The following is a 21,263-nucleotide window of genomic DNA, read 5'->3' on the forward strand; positions in this document are numbered from 1 at the left end:
TATTAAATATACAATTCAGTAGTGTTCAGTGTGGTCACAGAGTTGTGAACCATCACCAAATCAGTCTAAGAACATTTTTATCACTTCAAAAAGTAACTCAGTAAGAATCCCGTTTCTCCCCAACCTCTACCCCACCCTCAGCAACCACTGGCTACTTCCTCTATAGATTTGCCTCTTTTGATACAACATATTCATCAAGTACAATATGTGGTCTTTTTGTGATAGTCTTGTCTTACTTAGCAATTTCTTTTATCCATGCTATAGCATGTATCAGACCTTCATTGCATTTTTTTTTAAAGATTTGTTTTTATTTATTTATGCATACAACAACTGGGGTGTAGGCCAGAGGTATGGGGGTGAGAGGATTCACTAGAGACAGAGTGGGGAGCAGAATAGGCGGATTTACTAAAATACACTGCTGAGGGGAACAGTGGGCGAGACAGGAGAGGTCTGCTACGCCATGTGGGTTAGTTCAGCTCCCTGGCTGGGGATTAAACTCAGTCAGGGTGACTGGCGATAGCTTGATAGCTCTGAACCCCTGAGCCATCAGGGAGGCCCCAGAACTTCATTACTCTTTATGGATTAATAATAATCTCATGCGTGTGTGTGTGTGTGTGTGTGTGTGTGTGTGTGTGTGTATGTGCGTGCCACCTTTCTTTAAACTTTAAGATTTTAATATATCATTCCAGTAATCAAAACAATATGCTAAGCAGATATATAGATCAATAGAACAGATGGGAAAAGTCCAGAAATAGACCCGACACATATATGTCAGGTATTTTTCAATAAAGATGCTGAGGTAATTCAGTGGAAAAACAGTTAATTCAAAAAAATTGTGCTTGAATGACAATCTGTGTATAAGGAGAAGGAAATTTATCCATTTGTGGGGGACACATGGGTTATTTTCACTTTTTCGCTCTTGTTTATGACTGTTTTGCTGACTTTGGTGTACAAGTGGTTAAGTCCCTGTTTTCAGTTGTTTTGTGTTTACAGATAGAAGTATAATTGTCTAGTCATATTGTAATTCTGTGTTTAACTTTTTGAGGAACTACCAAATTGATTTCCATAGTGCGTAGACCATTTTACATTCCCACCAATGCACAGGAATTCCAATTTCTCTAAGTCCTTAACAGCACTGTTTATTTTTTTTCCTCTCTCTTTCAAGTAATAGCCATCTTTATGATGTGAAGTGCGATCTCATTGTGGTTTTGATTTGCATTTCCCTAATGATCAGTGGTGTTGAGCATCTTTCACGTGCTTACTAGAGAGCTATGTATCTTCTTTGAGAAGCCCATTGTTCATGTTTGATTTGTTTTTTTCTTTTTTTTTTTGGTTGAGTTGTAGTTCTTTATATTGTCTGGGTATCAATCATAATATGGTTATCACGTATTATGTAATTATGTAAATAAGTTCTACCATTACATGGGATTGCTTTTCACTTTGTTGATAGTGTTATTTATACAAGAGTTTTTAATTTAGATGAAGTCTAGTTTGTTTTTTCCTTTGTTGTTTGTACTTTTGGGATCATATCCAAGAAATCATTGCCAAAGCAATGTCATGAAACTTCACCCCAGTGTTTTCTAAGAGTTTTACAGTTTTAACTCTTTCTTTTAGGTTTTTGAGCTATTTGAAGTTAATTTTTGAATGTGGTTCAAGAGTCCAGTTTTACTCTTTTGCATATAGGTATTCAGTTTTCTATCATTGCTTGCTAAAAGATTTCTTTCTCCATTGATTTGTTGTTGGTCAGATATGAGAAATATAATGGTTTATTTATGGACTGTTTAAATTCTGTTCCATAGATCTTTAACCTATATTCCTATGACTGTACCACACAATTATGATTACATGGAGCTTCATAATCAGTTTTGAAATCAGGAGATGTTAAGTTTTCTAACTTTGTTCTTATTCAAGATTATTTTGGCTATTTGGGGCCTCTTGAGATTCCTTTTTTTTTTTTTTAATAACTTTTCCAGAAGAACGCTTACTTTTATTTTTTTTGTTTAAAGATTTATTTATTTATACAAGCACTGGGTACAGTCAGAAGCGCGGGAGGGTGAGAGAATTCACCAGAGTCAGAGCGGAGAGCAGAGCAGGCAGACTGATGAAGTACACTGCTGAGGGGAGCAGCAGGCAGCAGGAGAGGTCTACACGCCATGTGGGACCCTCACCTAGCAGCCAGGGATCGAACTGGCGCTGCAGAGGCTGCAGGCAGCTTTGCATCCCAGCGCTCAACAGCTGCGCCACCGGGGAGGCCGGTCTTAAGATTCTATATGAACTTGAGGGTAGATTTTTCTATTTCTACAGAGAACGTCATTTTAAAAATAAGGATTGTATTGAATCCATAGATCACTTTAGGAAGTACTGCCATCTTAACAATATTATCTTCTGATCCATGACATTTATTAGGTTTTCTTTAGCATTATATTGTAATTTTCAGAGTACAGGTTTATACTTCCTTTGTTAAATTTATTTCTAAGTATTTTATTATTTTTGAGGCTCTGGTAAATGGTGTTATTTTTGTTAATTTCATTGCTAGTGTATAAAAATACAATGAGCTGTCACGGATCTGGTATTCTGCAACTTTGTTGGACTTTTTCTAAGTTTCCTAATACAACTGTATTCTGATTTTTTTTTTTTTTTTGGTTATGATTTTCTAACTATGAGATTATGCTGTGTGCAAATAAAGGTCAGTTTACAACTTCCTTTTCGATCTGGATTCTTTGTTTCCCCTTTACCTAATTGCTTTCCATTGAATCACTAGTACAGTGTTGAGTGGAAATAGCAAGAGTGGACATCCTTGTCTTTTTCTTGATTTTAGGGGAAAACATTCCATTTTTCCTATTAAGTATAATATTAGTTGTGGCTTTTTTCTAGGTTTTTTTTTTTAAGATTTATTTATTTATGCATACAAGAACTGGGGTACAGGCCAGAGGTGGGGGGTGGGGCTGGGTGAGAAGATTCACCAGAGACAGAGTGGGGAACAGAACAGGCAGATTGACTGAGATACACTGCTGAGGAGAGCAGCGGGCGAGTCTGGAGAGGTCTGCCCCGCCATGTGGGTATCTCCCTGGCTGGCCAGGAATCAAACTGGCACTGCAGAGGCTGCAGACAGCTTTACATCACTGTTGCTTTATTTACAGCCCTGTTGCTTTATTTACAGCCCTGTTGCTTTATTTTAAACTTATGCAAAAAGCAATATCAAGCTTCCTGTTCTACCATTATAATGAATCTATTTCATTCTATAATATTAAATATTTTTAGCGTTTTAATTTAGTAAATATATCACTGTAGAAAAATTAGAAAAGATGCCAAGAGACAAAAATTTCCACCTCCAGTAGTAGCTTACCCCTCAGAGTTAACCTGGTGTGTGTATGTGTGTGTATGTGTGTAATGTGTTAGATTTTATCATGTTTGTTGAGTAAGTACTTTGGGTCAGGTTAATTATCTTGCATTCATGGAGGCTATATAGTTCAGTGATAGGAAACAGACTTTAAGTAAGTAATCACACAAATATTTATATAATAACAATTGAGATAAATTCTATGAAGGAAAAATGCCATTTGATATGTGCATATGCACATGCATATCTCTTGATCATTTATATCCTAATTCCTTTTGTTTAGACTCATTTTTTCCCATGCTACCACCCTAGTCCAGCCTGTCTTCATCACTTACCAAGGCTACTAGACAGTCTCCTTTTATCTACTCTGACCTCCCTGCAGGTTTTTTTTTTCTGGAGTGATTTTTTTCAAAATACAGATTTCCTCAAGCCACTTCCCTGCTTTTTAGTGGTTTCCCATCACTTTTAGAATAAAGAGTTAAATCCTTCATATGGTACTCTTTCCTTCTCTAGGTTGATATTTATTTGTTCTTGCTTTTCATGTTCTAGCCCCATTGGTGTCATTTCAGCAGTGGTTAAAAATATGCTTCCTTCCAGCACAGGCTCTTGCACGTTCTATTCCCATAGTTTGGAATACTTCTCCAGTACCCCTTCATTTCATTTATTAGCTCAAGTATCACTTCAAGGAGATTTTCTGCACCAGTCTTCAGTCTATGTCAGGTTCCTTTGTTGTGTATTTTTATAGAAACCTATTTATTCCCTTCAGAATGCCAATTCAGTTTGAATTGTATATTCAGTGTCTGTTTTCCTCACCAAACTGCAAGGTCTATGAGAGCAAGAACCATGTCTGTTTTTAAAATCACCACTGCCTGACTAAATAAATATTTAGTGAATGAACATGTGTTTGTGGTCTGATAGAAATTTAGGGATATAAGGACCTTATGGGCTGTATCATATCTAATACACCATCGATTGAAAAATGCACCATTTTTCTGTACCTCTAAGAAAGAATGCTGCCAGTTAAATCATGGCAGCTTTCAATTTTAAAGAATTACTTGATTTCAAAGATGTTAAAGTGAGAAAATGTTCTTAGAATCAGTGAAATATAGTAATTAAAAAATAATTGAGATATTTAATTTGTAATCTGCTTTTTCTACTTAGCATATTGTGAAATATTTTTACATGTCAATAAATATACTTCTACCCTGTCATTTTAACTGCCTGCATAGTACTAAAATTGATTCATGGCAGCAGGTCTGATTTGGTCTGTAGGCCATAGTTTGGTGACCTTTGGTTTGTATTCTTAAAAAATTGTTAAGGACCCAAAGAACTGTGTATATAGCAATGTCTGTTCATATATACTACATTAGAAATAAAACTGAAGATTTTGGGGAGGAGAGTTGGAAAGTAAGATTTATTTCCTTATTTACAAGTTTCTAATTTCATTTTAAGCATAGCCATTCAATTTAGGGAGGGGGTAGTGAAAAAATTTGCTTCTCATAACTCTGTTAATTGTGGGGAGAGATGCATTGGCTCTTCTGTTGTTTTCATGGGTGAGGAGAACTGTGGAACAAGCCTTGGTGTGAACAGTAAAACCAGGAAAATACGTACGCAAGCACGTTTCCTTACTCATCAGAGCAGTGACATATTCACACATCACCTCCGGAAATCTGTATACCCATGAGAATAGAATGAAATGTCAAATAACTTTAGTATTATTATGAAAATAGATTTTACTTCATAGACTCTTGAAACTGTCTTGGAGACCTCTGGGGACCCCAGACCATACTTTGAGAACTTCTAACCTAATTCATAGTAGATGGTCAATAAATGTTGAATGAATGAACACAGTAGGTACTGTGGAGGGAAAGAAAAGCTAAATTCAATACTTAATTTTATGGTATTAGAGGTAAGCTCTGTGGCAGTTTAGAGATGGGGCAATTAACAGGAGTTAGAATAGGCAAGGAAGAAAGGTTTATGGAAAAATTTTTTAATCTTTTTAATTGATAATCTATCAAAAACAAAGTAAATCTTGGTAATATGTGAAACAGTATTTACTAGAAACTATTCTGTCTAGAACCTTCCTGAAGTTTTCTGAATTTTGTATCAGAAGTCTACAAAGAGCAAAAGAAGTTTCACACAAATTTTTCAAATTGAATTTTCCTTATAAATAACTGACATAGTAACAAAGAAGTCACTGAATAAATATTTGGGGATTAACTATGAGTGGGTTAGCATATGTATGTATTTACAGGTTAATTTCAGTTGTATTGATCAAAGAGTTAATTCTTTGCAGTAGCATTTTTGCGTAGATCTAATAATACCTTAAAAGTTTTTAATAATTTCGCTCTTTAAATCAATGTTTTGATGGTTTTGATGTTTCAGATTCGTTACATTTCACAAACACAAGGCCTGCCAGCTGAATATCTTCTCAGTGCTGGGACAAAAACAACCAGGTTTTTCAACAGAGATCCTAATTTGGGTTATCCGCTGTGGCGACTGAAGGTCTGTCTCCCCTGTGATGCTACCCATCCCTATACTCTTCACTCCTAACTTTGAATTCAAAATTTAGTTATTAAATTCTGGAATTAGAGGAGGGAAAAGTAGGGAAGGGAGGTATATATTTGCGGGAGTAAATCCTTTGAAAAATTATTTCATTGTACCCATTTTGGCCTTACCCTTAGTTAAACAAAACGTTAAATGTCAGTCATTTGACTGAGATTATTTTATGTTTTAATCAGCATCCTAGAAAGGGTATAGAGAGTAATGTGCACTGTAGTTAAAGTGTTAGGAAGAACCAAGTGATTTAGCAATGACTACCTTGTAGAGAATTCTTAATAATTATGACAAGACAATGTAATTTTCTAACTGCCCACATAAAAGGCTTTATATATTTTCTTGAATCAAATATTTACCTTTTACTTCCGAGCCAACTCTTTTAACTTGAGAATCTGAGTTATTTGACTAACCCTGTCACTCTGCCTCTGAGCCGGTTGAATAGTCAGCACTGGAAATATCATTTCATTTGAAAGTGGCTTTGAGAGAAAATTGGCAGGGTCCCTTCTTACTTGACATTCTTCAGGATCTATGCGACATCACTTTTTGCATGTTTATTTAAAGCTGTTGAAGGGATGGCCAGACAGCAGCAAGTGACATCTCTCCACCAGATTTTCTGGTTGTAAATTACTTACACTTTGCCATCTCTGGTTGGCAAGGTGACAACACTGGTTTCTTTGTATTCTGGCTTTAATTTAGAACAAAATGTGAAAAGAGCATACAGTGAAATTTTAAAAATGTATATTTTATAGACACCTGAAGAACATGAACTGGAGACTGGAATCAAATCAAAAGAAGCTCGGAAGTACATTTTTAATTGTTTAGATGACATGGCTCAGGTGAGTATAGAAAGCTTCAGAAATCCACAGATTTATCGGTTTCTTTAATAAGAGACACCTTCTGTTGGTTCTATTAAAGTAGATTCAATTTGTTTTTGCCTGATATGTGTTTTCATTTTTTTTACAGAAAATGCATTAATAATCAGTCATTGATTTAAATCTTAGAGAAGGATACTTGTAGAATATTTCTCCCTTTTAACTGGTCTTATATGTTAGCATTTTGAAATATTGTTTATGAAGGTTTCTTTATCTATTTTCTCTACTAAATAAATATTTCATAAGTGCTAGCATTTGGGCGTTTATGTTCAAAATTGGTTTAAACACTTTACATTTATGTCATTTAATCTTTTCAACAACAGAAACTTAAAATTACATAATAGTAGTCACTTTTGCTTAACTTGCTTGATTCAAATTTTAAATGAAAAGAATTTATTTAGCTTTATTTTTTTAAAAAAAAAAACCTCTACCAATTTGCAGATTTTAATTAATGTAAGGGCTTACCTGTGAAAATGATTATCCTGTATTAGAATTGTCTCAGATTTTTCTCTTGAGCACTATGTGTATATGTGTGTATATATATATATGTGTAAGTATAGGTAGAAAGGTAGATAGGTAAGTAGGTAGGTAGATAGATAGGTAATTTGGAGAGAAGTCAGATACTTAGTGCCAGCATTAGAGGTTAAGGATAAAGTATAATATTTCTAAAATTTCCTTCATAGGTGAATATGTCTACAGACTTAGAGGGAACAGACATGTTGGCAGAGAAGGCGGATCGAAGGGAATACATTGACCTATTAAAAAAAATGCTAACTATTGATGCAGATAAAAGAATCACTCCTCTGAAAACTCTTAATCATCAATTTGTGACAATGACTCACCTTCTGGACTTTCCGCATAGCAATCAGTGAGTACTGTGGTCTCTGGGGCTCTTTTGCCATGATGTGGTTCTCTGTTGAGTCACCAGCCTGTAGTTAAATGAAACTGTCATGTGAGCAGCAGCGTTGGTGCTTGTATATTTGGCTGGTACTTTCCTTTGTCATTGAAAAATCATGAGATTAAAAATTAAATGTGTATTTTTCCTCCTTATGGTTATAAAAACTCTTGATTCATTTTACTCAGAGTACTCAGAGGAAAATGGAACATTGGTCTCTAGTAATCTTGTGTTATTTGTTGTCTGTTTAATTCTCAGCATGCATTTCAGTGAACTTTTAATCTCTTTTTTCCAGTGTTAAGTCTTGTTTCCAGAACATGGAGATCTGCAAGCGCAGGGTGCACATGTATGATACAGTGAGTCAGATCAAGAGTCCCTTCACTACCCATGTTGCCCCAAATACAAGCACAAATCTAACCATGAGCTTCAGCAACCAACTCAATACAGTGCACAATCAGGTATTTAGTAAATGATTTTGGAATCTTAAACTTATTGGGATAGAAACTAGGAAGAATGCATGTTGAGCTAAAGAAACCAGGCTTTGCTTTGGTGGTCTTGTTGCTTCATAAGAATTTTCCACTTGACAGAGTGATGGAAGATAGGCTAGAGTGATAATGCCTATCAGCCACACACTGACAAAGATTAAATACAAAGGCCTAATCCGTGCCCTCACAGTCTTAACATAGTAAAATAAATGGAACAGACTGTTGTACTAGTTACTGGTTAGTCAAATTTACCTTTTTTACTTTAATCTTTTAAAGATTTATTTATTTATGCAAGAACCGGGGTACATGCCATATGTGCAGAAGGGTGAGAGGATTCACCAGAGACAGAGTGGGGAACAGAACAGGCAGACTACCGAAACACACCGCTGAGGGGAGCAGCAAGCGAGATAGAAGAGGTCTGCCGCGCCATGTGGGATTCTCCCCTGCCAGCCGGGATCGAACCCGCACTGCAGAGACTGCAGACAGCTTCACAGTGTGGCGCTCAACCGCCCGTGCCACCAGGGAGGCCCAAATTTGCCTTTTTTAGCATTAGTTGTTTATCTAGTTATGGTACTACCCAATGCATTATAGAAGTTCAATTAATATTTTCTTCTTTATGAAAACATGGCATATATACACAATGGAATATTACCCAGCAATCAAAAATGATAAATTCATGCCATTCACACCAACATGGATGGAGCTGGAAGAGATTTATGCTTAGTGAAATAAGCCAGAAGGAAAAAGAAAAATATTGAATGGTTTCACTTATAGGTGAAATATATAAAATAGGTGAATGATGTAAAATATATATAAATTAAATAAAAAAAAATATTTTCTTCTTTGAACTACCTGATGTCAGTTTTCTTGCCTATTGAGAATTTGTACCAATGTCAAGATATAAGCATGTATTTCTCAATATGCAGGATATATGTACTCTCTCACACGTGCGCACACACACACGCGCGCGCACAGACACACACACACACACTTTAGCCAAATATCTCTCTGTTAATATGTCTTGAAGGGTGTTTCCAATTAATTTTCTTCTGTGTTGTACATTGGGTTCCCAGAATCTTACTCATCTTATAACTTGAAGTTTCTACACCCATTCTCCTCCTCACCTCCATCCCCAACCAACAGTACTCTATGAGTTTGCTTGGTATTTCCAGTAACTTACCTTAAAAGTTGTTTTGCATTTGTTTGCTAAACAGATATAGTTTGATTTAAGTAGTTTTCTGAAGATGTAATCTTTTTATTTTCTTAGCAAGCTCTGCTTTTTAAATGAAAGAATATGTGAGATTTGGTAGGATCTCACACCCAGTAATTTTGCTCAAGAGATGTAGAGGTTTAGATAGCATCAAGCAGTACAGGACCACTTTTCATTTCTTCATAGACAGTTAACATGACATTTTTAAATGTTTTTAAGTTTTTCTGGATATGTTACGTGAAACACTGCTATAATCTTCACTTTATGCCACTATTCAACTGTCATCTTTTTGTTTTTAGGCCAGTGTTCTAGCTTCCAGTTCTACCGCAGCAGCTGCTACTCTTTCTCTGGCTAATTCAGACGTCTCACTGCTTAACTACCAGTCAGCTTTGTACCCATCATCTGCAGCACCAGTTCCTGGAGTGGCCCAGCAGGGTGTTTCCTTACAGCCTGGAACCACCCAGATTTGCACTCAGACAGATCCATTCCAACAAACATTTATAGTGTGCCCACCTGCTTTTCAAAGTAAGTGGGGAAACTCCTGTGTCATATAGTACCTATTAGGTACCTAGTTGTTTAGTTTTGATCTTTGACATTTAAACACTTGCTCTCATTATGAAGATAACTGAAGTTAAATTTTTATTTTATAAAATTTTAAAATTATAACTTTTTATGAATTACAAAATATTTTATAATTATTTAAAATTTTTAATAATTAAAATTTTTAAAACTTATTAAAATTTGTACTTTACATTGACTGTCTAATTATGATGCTATCTCTAATTCAGGTAATGTTTTATTAACTCAACTGCCTGATAGCAGTTTTCTTACTGAGACCTCAGACCAATCTCATATTTTCTCTAAGATTATTTATCTTATTTCCTATATCATTCCATTGTAAAATAAAATCAGCATTCCAAACGAAAGTTAAATTTTATTTTAAAATATAGGAATCATGTTAAGAATGTGGAAATCTCTTATGTTACTCTTAAGTTAAGCTCTTAAGAAATAAAGATAATTTTTTATTGAACTGAAAAATTCTCCAAGCTGAGGTACTTACATGGGGAAGGCATTAAGATTATCTGCTTCAGCTTATGAATCACTTTGTTCCTGCAAACAACTCTCTACAGAGGAACAGAATGGCTGAAGGAGGAGGCTCTTACCCCTTGTGTTGCAATAAGATTTTCATTTTCACATTCCCATCCATCCTCATTTTCTCCTTCTGTAATCCAGTCTATCTGGTTACTTTTTTTCTGAAACATGGGAAATGTGTGCTTATTGATCTGATGAGCCATTTAAAAGGTTAAATATTTTAAGGATATTTCCTGGCAACACACTTGACTTTCTTAATAGAAAGTCAGAGTCAGAATCCTTTGGGAATAAACCAGGATTCAGGCTTCTCATCACACTTTACATGGAAGCAGGTAGCATTTTTGTCTTTTTTTACTTCAGTTACTAATTGACTGTGACTCTTTTGTTTGTTTGGTTTCTGACAGAGTCGGAGCAAGCACAAGGAAAAGAGGGGATAGGGGAGACTGAGAAATTACCGGGAGGACAGGAGAGCGATAGCCATGTAAACCAGGGAGAAACTACAGGGAGAGCGGAGGAGCAGATTCAAAACCTGTAAATGTGCATTTAGCCTAACTTACCAATTATTTTCTGCGTATGCTTCATAGTAGTAAATTCTATACTTTGGGTTAGCATATATAGAATGATTCTTATACTGAACTTCTTAGCAAACTAGTCACCTGCTTCCCCTCACTTTTTCCAAAGTGGATAACCTTTTCCAAATTTCATTGAAGTAACTTTCAGATCTAAAATTTTCTGCCACTTCTCAGATGACACTTCAGAGATGAGGCAGTACTTTTGATTTCCTTTAAAAAAAACAAAACAAAACAAAAAAACAAAAAATTTAAACTGAAGAGGTAGAGAGGGAAAGTGGTATAACCTCTTTTGGTATAATTAGGTAGCTATAAGTTTTGGAAATTTTTTTCCTATCTGGGAAGTATAAATAAAACTCAAGCAGCTAGTTAGAGCAAATTTAAAAATCTCCAAATGAAAGGAATTTTTTAAGTTAAGGTCGTGACAATGATGTTAGCTGATATGTGTTACCATATGCCAGGTAATGTTTCAGGTGCCTTTACATATATTAATTCATCCTGACAGACAGCCCTAGGAAGTGAGTAATGTGATTATCCTCAATTTTTAAATGAGAAAATTGATTACTATTCCCTCATTTGTTCAAAGTCTATAACTAGTTAGAGGTAGAACCATAATTTGAACCCAGGCAGTGGGGTTCATACCTTGTGTCCTTCCTTGGGGGGAGGTACTATTCTCTACCACCCCTTCGTATCTAAACTCAAATAGCTGTGAAGAATTGTAAATTGATTTGCCACCCACATCCATTTGCTGGTTTTTGCCCAATAGGCCTCTATGCCAGGTTGCCTGCTTTCTTTTACCACCTGCTCTTAAAAGAAGATAGACCCTCATCAGTTAGACAGTTTTACTTTTCTTTCCATAGTTCCATGGTTCTTCATTTGAAAGGCTATGTTCAACAAAAATAAAAATCAAAACAAATAAAAGCAAAACTGATCCTTCAGGCCTCAGGGAGAACCTTTTAAAAGTGTTACCTTTGGTTAATTCTTTGTTTCACTTGTGGTTTCCCGAAGAAGCTAATTTTAAACTAGCTTGACTGCTGTGGCTTAGCCTAAATTACTACATCAATCTAATACTTATTTAGAGTGACATTTGTAGGTCCATACTATAAACATCTATTTTCCATACTATTCCACTTGACCAAAGCAGACATACATTTTGCTCAGTGTTAACTTTGGTTCTATAATTTTGTACCCTGCTACTTCATCACTTTGAGACCCACAGATGAGTCTTTACAGTGAACATTTCTTCCTAAATTTTGCCTTCTCAGTTCCTAACAGTTGGTGGGAAGTTGTTACAATAACATTGTTTGGTAATGTATTCTGGGAATAGAGACAAGAATTTTAATGTTGCTTAGTTTCCTTATTAGATAGCATTGCCTTAGGAAGAATGACTGGCTTTTTTTTTTTTGGTCTGGGTATCTGGATTGTTCCTTTTATATTAGTAGCACTTCTTAAAAAATGCATTTTTGTGTGCTTTAATTCTGATTTTACTAATTTCTCTTACTTTACTAATTTCTCTTAATTTCTGGATTGTGTTTACCAATATGACAACTTGCTATTTAAGTAGTCATTTGCTGAAATGGAAACTTAGAAGGTTAACTTGCTAAAAACAAAACAAAATGAATTATGGTTGATACTTGAGCAGTAATATTGAGGAAAATTATTTGGTAATAGTTTAGAAAATGTCACTAGAAGAATATTCTTATTAAAATGTATTCTCTCTTTAAAAAGCTGTAGACATTAGTGAATTAGAGACAGAATAGAAACTTAAATTCTCTACACTTAAAGTTTGATACTGTAGACTTCAAAGAAAACTTTGAAAACTGTCTTCTCCAGTCTTGGCAAAATGGAGAAATATCTTGAAGCCTCTCTTTTCTCCAAAATGTGATGTTCCTATTTATAGGGAATATTTACTCAGCATTTGTGCACAGAGCTTATTGTATTAAATATGAGGTAAAGGAAACATAGTCACATTTTAAAAGCAACAAAAGCTCTTGGTTTTTCTTACATCTTCATTAGCTACACAAGAGCTTTTTAGAAAGCTGTCAATAATAAGAACAGATTTCTAAAATAAGAAAGTTTTTGTAAACCAAAATATCTGCCTTTCAATTTTTTTATTCTAGGCATAATTTATTCACATACTGGTTAAAGATAAAATGTATGACTAATTTATGAACTAGGTTATGTTTTTTGAAGTGTGGAATAAAACATCCTCTAAAATATTTTGATCATAAGATAACTTAAATGATAAATTGAGCTTTTCATAATTTTTCTTACCTAATTATCCAAAAGTTATATTCAAGTCTTTGCTTTTATTTATTTATTTTTTTAAAGTCTTCGCTTTTAATATATTACATTTAAAAACCACTTAAGGTTTTTTTTTCCCCTAGTGGATTAAAAGGTAAATGTCATTTACCAAGTGAGCTTTTTTGTATTGGTTGCTTGATTTGACCTACACTGTTAATGGAAACAGGATGTGTGTTGTGTTTTAAGTTTTGTAGGATATAGAAAATTTAAAATCCTTTTAAACTTCCCCCCCATATCAGACATCTCTGTTAATCTAATCTGAAAGAACTCAAGTCTCCTTTTTTTTAAACTTCCAGCCTTCTGTGCAACTCCTTTGCCTTAATTGTTTAGAACTAAAACCTGAGTGGTGGGTTATTTGAATAGAAAAGCTAGACACATCAAAAACCTCCTAGACCTAGCAAAACAGTTTAACTGAGATGTTATTTTCTGCAGCTGGATTACAAGCAACAACAAAGCATTCTGGATTCCCTGTGAGGATGGATAATGCTGTGCCAATTGTACCTCAGGCACCAGCTGCTCAGCCACTACAGATACAGTCAGGAGTTCTCACCCAGGTAAAAGCCAGAGCAACTTAGATGCTCAGTAGTGTCGAAGCACTATTGAGAATCAGATTATTTTGTCCTAGAAAGTGGTATTTGCTTTGCCTATAAGATCTTTCTTGGTTATGATTCAGTGGACTAAAAATGAAATGTTTTTGTGGAGTGATGTATTCATTCCCAACTGCCAGTTCTTCCCTAGATTTGAGGGATAAATTATTTATATGTTGAGAAATTGTTTTCTGAGTAAATTTTCTCAAATTTTGTGGGATGAATTTCATTTTTTATCTTGGCGCCCTTAAAGATATGGTACACAAACAACAACATTTTGATTCTAAAGTAAAAGATCCCCCTTTGTTTCCTTAGTGTCTCCATTGTTCACTTTTTCAGAATTTCATTCATGGTTGAGAAGCCAGATCACAACAGGTGTCTCTTCAAGTGTAACATTGCCTTATTCCTTGTGCTTAACCAAGCTGTAGAAAGCTTAAAGCTTTTTAATTGCCATGTTTGCAACTAAGATGGTAAAGGAATTCAAAAAATATAGGAACAATAAATAAATTTTCAATTCTGTAGTAAATGTTTGTGGACCATGATGCCTAGAAAATTCTGAAATCCAAAACCCTTACTTTGTGAGTAGGAAGAGGCGGAATCCTCAATACATGCTTTGTTAACCGAGTTTTATGGAATTGATCCTCTGAATCTGGCCCAAGAAGGATTTCTTTACTATTGATATTTTGCTTTAGGCCCTTGGCATTTGACATAGTGGGCCAGTGCTGTGCAGAATTGACAGGAAAAGTCGTGTTTGATACATGTGTTTTAGGTGATAAGAAATTGTTGTTTATTTTTGGTATTAACTTGGGGGGAATGAGAACCCTTCTGAATCCAAATAACCTGCCTCCGTGTTTGTTTCACTCACCTGCCTAATCTACATTTCAGGGAAGCTGTACACCACTAATGGTAGCAACTCTCCACCCTCAAGTAGCCACCATCACACCGCAGTATGCGGTGCCCTTTACTCTGAGCTGCGCAGCCGGCCGGCCGGCGCTGGTTGAACAGACTGCCGCTGTACTGGTAATTCCCCTCACTTGATTGTGTTACTAACGGAGTTTCTTTGGTTTCTTTCTTTTTTATTTGTTCCCTGTTTGTTTTTGTTCTGTTTTATTCTGGGTTTCTCATTTTTTCAAAAAAAAAAAAAAAAAAAACCTTTTAACTTAGTTTTTGCAGAGGGCATGGAAGCATGTGCCATCTTGTGGCTGTGTTCTTGCTATATCTTTAATGTCTCATTGTTTTCCTCCCCAACATCTGCTGAAGCACTGTTTGATTCTGATGTTCAGTGTGGCCCTGTAAGGAGCCAGAACCCTTGGTTCTTCTTGCCAGCTTAGTGTGATGAAGGCTCTTGGGGTAGCTTCAGAAGAGCCTCAACACTGTTACCTGTTTTCTGCCCTATCTCTTACCCTCTGATTCTTGAATGAAGGAAATGGCCTTTGGTTTGGCTCTGCTCCAGATACTCCGATGGCCAAAATTTAAACTCCTTGGCAAGTTAGCTTCCTCATTTATTTGCTCTTTTAAGCTTCTAAAACTTGTGCCTGTGGAAATGTTTAAGATGCTCTTAATTTATTGCTGTGTGAGTTGATAATAACTTTCCTTCTATTGACGCGTGAAGGTAACTCTGCCACACATGATTGGTGGTACCTTCTATCTTTCATGTGAAGATACTCCCTTTAAAATGCTTTTAGACTGTATTTCATTTATTGATTGAAATTAAAGGTGAACTCATTTTTTAGGGGTTTATGGAGAAATTACTTGCTTTACAAATAGGTCTGTATATAAAGGTGAAAATAATACAGAAAAACCATGCAAATATAATAACTTTGTTACAAAAAGTTATTAAGTACAGAAGCAAGTGTATCAGTATGGGGCTTGAAGACAGGACAGACAGACAGGACTTCCAGGTGTATTTAAGGATTTAGACTTTTAAGAGTGATTTTTGGGTATGTTTTAGTTCTTTGGGGGGGTCAGTTAGAATTATTTATTGGTCATACAGCATTTCATTATTTAAAATTTAAAATCAGATTAGAAAACTTAATAGATACTATTGAGTCCTGGTATTTCTACATCTTTCAACATGACTATAATTCAGTTTTCAGTTTGAAAATCTTTGTCACCTCCAGATTAATTATCTCATAAACATAAGACCCGAATGCAGGGGAGTCAGATATATATTTCCAACTCGATTGATCTGACCCACCGGTTTTTACTTGTTCACCTGTAGTTTTGAGGTTGGAATGTTAGTTGACAATTCTCCTTTGCCGCTTCTCTTAAGTTTGCACTAGCCATTTGCTAAGCTTTGCATATTTTTGTTCTTCCTCTGTCAAAACAGTTCGTCGCTTGGAACGCCAGATTTCTGCTTCACGTTGGAATGTTATTTCTTGCTCTGTATTAAACTACACGCTTTGTCTTGTGCAGGTGTTGGCTTATGGAAAGACGCATGGTGTGACTTAACATACTTCTCTTATTTTTTGTTTTGTTTTGTTTTGTTTTCAATTCTGCTTATGATAGCAGACGTTTGCAGTTTCTCTGCTTTGAAGGCTTCTTGTTTGGAACCCGTATTTGTAACAAGTGGATCTGTTACTTGCAGAAATATTTTTAAAACAGTGTCTTGATGATGGCCTTGCAGTTTGAAATTCAAGAAACAGAACCATATGTACCCAAGCATTGTAGGTGATTGTTCTGTAGAATTCAAGTTTAAAAAGGAAGCTTTCAAATCCATTTCCATTTTTTCAGAAAATGCCAGAATTTCTGTAAAAAGAACAGAAAACATTTGTTGCTGTCTATTGCAAGTATCTTGGCTTGTTGAAAACTAAAAAGGGTATATTTTCTTGTGATTAGTTTTTCTGTTGAAGAATGTTTCTACAAATATATAAAATTGTATATATTTAGGTAACTACGAACAAAATACGGCTGTCTGCATCTGTCTCATAAATCACATACTTATTGCCTTATTTTTAATTTTATCATTTGGCTGTAAATAACGAAGTTAGTTTTCTCTTGTTAGAGTAAGTTTGTTTGCTAGAGGATTTGGCCTTCGGTCATTCACATCTGGCTCCATTTTCCAAGTTACTACCCTTTTATAAAGGAACAGTTCTCCCTTTAGTTTTATGGATTGAATTGACCTAATGTCTTATCTGATTGGCACTCAAAAAATTCTTTTTTTCTTAAGGGAGCTGTCTTAACTCTTTCAAGGGATGTATTTTATAATCTTTACAAAAATGATACTACACCATTTAACCAGAGCTTATCTCTGAATTTTCAGACTCCTTTGCTCTACAGTATAATAGAAACTCTTAACACACCAGGATCTTCTTTTCTTTACTACCCTGGTGGTCAGGTTATGGAGGTGGCCAAGATAAAGCAGCGTGTTCTCTTTCCCTATTTACAAGACTTGTAACCTTGAGCCCCCTGAACTTTCTTTTTTAATCTCTGCAAGTTAACAATCTGCAAGCAACTTCTTTTAAGATATGAATTTTTCTTTCATCTTAAAAAAAAAAAAAAACAACCAGAAGAAAAAGCCAAGAATGAGTCAAGTCTGGGTCTTTTTTTGTGTGTGTGTTTCTTTACAGCAGGCTTGGCCTGGAGGAACTCAGCAAATTCTCCTGCCTTCAACTTGGCAACAGTTGCCTGGGGTAGCTCTGCACAACTCTGTCCAGCCCGCAGCAGTGATTCCAGAGGCCATGGGCAGCGGCCAGCAGCTCACAGACTGGAGGCAAGTCCCCTGAGTTCTTCTGTGGGAGAGTTGTATGGCAGATCCCTTAGACTAGGTGCTCCTGGCGATTTGGTCAGACTGAGAAGAAAATAAAGGAGATAGGTATTTCTCTTGGAAATTCTTTTAGAAAAGGGTCCATATCAGGCTAAGAGGTGGAATTATAAGAAACTTTGAATACAGGAAAAGCTTAGGACCCATTGTAAAGATCAGGAATCGTTTACTTCAGAAGTAGTCATTTACTTAAGGAAAGTCTTCTGCAATTAAAAGGCATACAGTGAAAAACTAAAACCTGGTAATCCAGGTGCCCAACTTTAAAAATAAAATGCAACTGTATGTGGTTATTTTAATTGCTTTTATTATTTCCTTGGTTTTGATTTCCCAGTGTTTTGCTCATTTGCTCTTTTTTCTTTCTGCCGCTGCAGAAATGCCCACTCTCATGGCAACCAGTACAGCACGATCATGCAGCAGCCTCCCTTGCTGACTAACCATGTGACTTTGGCCACTGCTCAGCCGCTGAATGTTGGTGTTGCCCATGTTGTCAGACAGCAGCAATCCAGTTCCCTCCCTTCAAAGAAGAACAAGCAGTCTGCTCCAGTCTCTTCTAAGTAAATCTCTGTTAGAACTGATAGATAAAACTGTGCCAGTTTGAGAGCCTGGCATTTAGAGTGTTATGGTTAAGACATTTTTGGTATGAGGCAGCGGCCAAATTGAGGGTTTGCATACCAGGTGTGTCCTGATTGTATTTATCCCTCCTCTCTGCTGCTACTCTGAATGCAGGCCTCCTTTACACTGATGTTTTTATTTCTCTGCCCACTTTATAACCTTAAAGTTAACTGGGTAGGGCAGGGGAAGGTGAAGGGCATACAGAAATTAAATTTATGTTGTATTTTGGTGTTATTGCTGGATACCCTGGCTAGAATGTTTAGTTTATTTTTTATTGGAGCTTTTATAGTTAAGTGTATTAGCTTAATGACTGGGTTAAAAAAGAATCAAAGAGCATATTGGAAAGGAGAGGGTTCTGGAAAATGATTCGAGTTTGGGGCCATGATCTGAACAGTCTTTCTTGTGACTTCCTACAGATCCTCTCTGGATGTTCTGCCTTCTCAAGTCTATTCTCTGGTTGGGAGCAGCCCCCTCCGCACCACATCTTCTTATAATTCCCTAGTCCCTGTCCAGGATCCGCATCAGCCAATCATCATTCCAGATACTCCTAGTCCTCCTGTGAGTGTCATCACTATCCGCAGTGACACTGATGAGGAAGAGGACAGCAAGTTTAAGCCCAACAGGTAAGACAGGGCATTGGTCCCGGGCTTATTGGCTCTGCCCTTGGTCTTAGTCTGTTGACATTAGGCAAGTTGCCAATTTTGGCTATGGAAGGAAGACAAAGAAGGAATTTTAGAAGCATGGTATTTTGGATGATGATCCCAAGCACGCCAAGTTTCCATAACTGAGCATTTTCAGGTTTTCCAGAGGATTATACATAGCAGTTTAATCAGATAGGTTTGATAGCTGGTATGTATGAAATTGTCAGACTACTCTGGCTTGGAATGCACATTCTGCAACAGGTGTGAGAGCCCCGGCCATAAGGAACTAGAGACTCTGAAAACATACATAACAGGATCATCTGGATAGCAGTTCATTGGAATGAGTTGGTAGATAGGAGATCATTTGAGATTCATGTGATTTTCTTAATCTGAAAAAGCCTCTTTGAAGAAGCAAAACTTTAAAGTAGGGCTCCCTTCTTTTTCTCCCTCTGCTGTGTGAAAGCTTAAGAATTTAAGTAACAGATTATTTTTTCTTATCCCACTACCTTAATCCAAGTCCTTAACTGGGCAGTTACCAAAGAGGGAGTTGAAAATGTATTTATTTATTTTAAAGATTTATTTATTTTTATGCAAGACCTGGGATACAGGCCAGAGGCACAGGAGGGTGAGAGGATTCACCAGAGACAGAGCAGGGAGCATAACAGGCAGATGACTAAAATGCACTGCTGAGGGGAGCAACGGGCGAGACAGGAGAGGTGGGATTCTTGCTGCCCAGCCGGGATCAAACCCGCACTGCAAAGGCTGAAGACAGCTTCATAGCATGGCGCTCAACCTGCTGTGCCTCCAGGGAGGCCCAAGGCAGTTGAAAATTTAAAAGCTGTCTCTTTAAATGTCTCTCAGGGCCTGGTTTATTGTGTTGTGTTCTTCATTAACTTTTGGTGTCAGGCATTCAGAAGAGGGAATAACCCTACTTTTCCCTGAGGAGGTAGGACTCACACATGAAAGTAAATAATACAGTGACTTTACAGTCATATAAAAATGAAGTGAACTTGAAAAGTAAATTCTAGAATGAAGTAATTTAAAAGAACCATTTACAAATGGGTAAGTTGACTTGAAACTAAGTTTTGAAAGTGGTCATTGAACTGATTTGGGGAAGAGAAACAGTAAGCCTTCCAGTGAGGAAAAGTGGCCTTCCATAGTGGCAAAAATGATATAACCAGCCGATTGGTTTGATGAGAACCGAATCTTCTAAAAAATGAGGAAAAACAAAAATTAGCAATATGGAGAGCAGTTAATAAAGAAACTTCAAAATTATATATTTAATGAGAAGTTTGATTAAATAGAACCATTCAGAGTCCAGTAGGGTGATAGGGAAAAGAGTGGTACTTGCAGAGTGTTACTGAAATCATGTGCATGGGAACGACAGAGTGGTTGTTAGAGCTGTGTCCTCCGCCTTGGTTCTGAATCCTGCCTTCACTTACTACTCTTGTGACTTTGGGCAAGTTCTTTGATTTTCCTATACCTTAGTTTCTTCATCTGCAGAATGGGGATGATAGTACTTCATAGAAATGTGAGGATTCAACAGGATGTATGTAGAATATAAGAAGAGTGTCTCCTACATAACAAGTGCTCAGAAGCTTGCTCCTGCTGTTAGTATCATCATCATCATTGTTAAGGGAGGAACATGGCTAAAAAGGTGTTGATTTTTCATGTATTTTCTTCTCAGCTCTGGCCTGAAGCCAAGATCTAATGTCATCAGTTATGTCACTGTCAATGATTCTCCAGACTCTGACTCTTCTTTGAGCAGCCCATATTCCACTGATACCCTGAGTGCTCTCCGGGGCAACAGTGGGCCCCTTATCGAGGGGCCCGGCAGAGCCGTGGGGGACGGCACTGGCACCCGCACCATCATTGTGCCTCCACTGAAAACTCAGCTTGGTGACTGCACTGTAGCAACCCAGGCCTCAGGTGAGTTCTCCATAGCTGGAGCTTAAGCCTCTTTTGACTTGCGTAGGCTTAGTATTTGCTGTTGTCCCCCACGCTGTGGTAGAGCCCGGTGGGACAGCCAGCTTCAGAAGTACTTCATTCAGCCATCAACTTCTTATGATGTGAAGTGATTTTGGCCATCAGTTTATCTTCCTGTGCTTATTTGCTTTTACATAAAAGTGAGTATGTACTCTCAGATACACTGGCTGTTGATGGGGGAAAGTGGACAAGACAGTTTGGAGGAGGTTCATACATTTCTTAACCCCTTTAGCCCTGGAAATAGTAAAAACGAGTTACACGGCCTCAATGCCAGGGGCCCCGGAAGTGTGGTCCTTGTCTAGGCAGTGGCTTCCCAGGGGCCACCCGCTGCTCAGAGGGAGCATGCCA

The 21,263-nt window shown here is 36.7% G+C and overlaps 1 protein-coding gene across 6 annotated transcripts in view; it reads left to right on the plus strand.

The window, feature by feature from the left end:
* HIPK1 (homeodomain interacting protein kinase 1) overlaps positions 1 to 21,263 on the plus strand; it is a 46,580-nt gene that overhangs the window by 22,404 nt on the left and 2,913 nt on the right. For 5 of the 6 annotated variants that reach the window (XM_037501130.2, XM_037501129.1, XM_054691826.1 and 2 more), the window contains 11 exons: positions 5,726 to 5,845; positions 6,649 to 6,735; positions 7,455 to 7,639; positions 7,962 to 8,124; positions 9,661 to 9,886; positions 13,759 to 13,880; positions 14,799 to 14,933; positions 17,483 to 17,625; positions 18,048 to 18,230; positions 18,705 to 18,911; positions 20,617 to 20,858. In XM_037501130.2, coding sequence (XP_037357027.1) covers positions 5,726 to 5,845; positions 6,649 to 6,735; positions 7,455 to 7,639; positions 7,962 to 8,124; positions 9,661 to 9,886; positions 13,759 to 13,880; positions 14,799 to 14,933; positions 17,483 to 17,625; positions 18,048 to 18,230; positions 18,705 to 18,911; positions 20,617 to 20,858 — 1,813 coding nt within the window. The remainder of the gene's footprint in view (positions 1 to 5,725; positions 5,846 to 6,648; positions 6,736 to 7,454; positions 7,640 to 7,961; positions 8,125 to 9,660; positions 9,887 to 13,758; positions 13,881 to 14,798; positions 14,934 to 17,482; positions 17,626 to 18,047; positions 18,231 to 18,704; positions 18,912 to 20,616; positions 20,859 to 21,263) is intronic. The other variant, XM_037501131.2, reaches the window with a different exon arrangement.

This window comes from Talpa occidentalis, unplaced genomic scaffold (genome assembly GCF_014898055.3).
Source record: "Talpa occidentalis isolate TD23 unplaced genomic scaffold, MPIMG_talOcc4v2.1 talOcc4.9, whole genome shotgun sequence".
Lineage (NCBI taxonomy): Eukaryota > Metazoa > Chordata > Mammalia > Eulipotyphla > Talpidae > Talpa > Talpa occidentalis.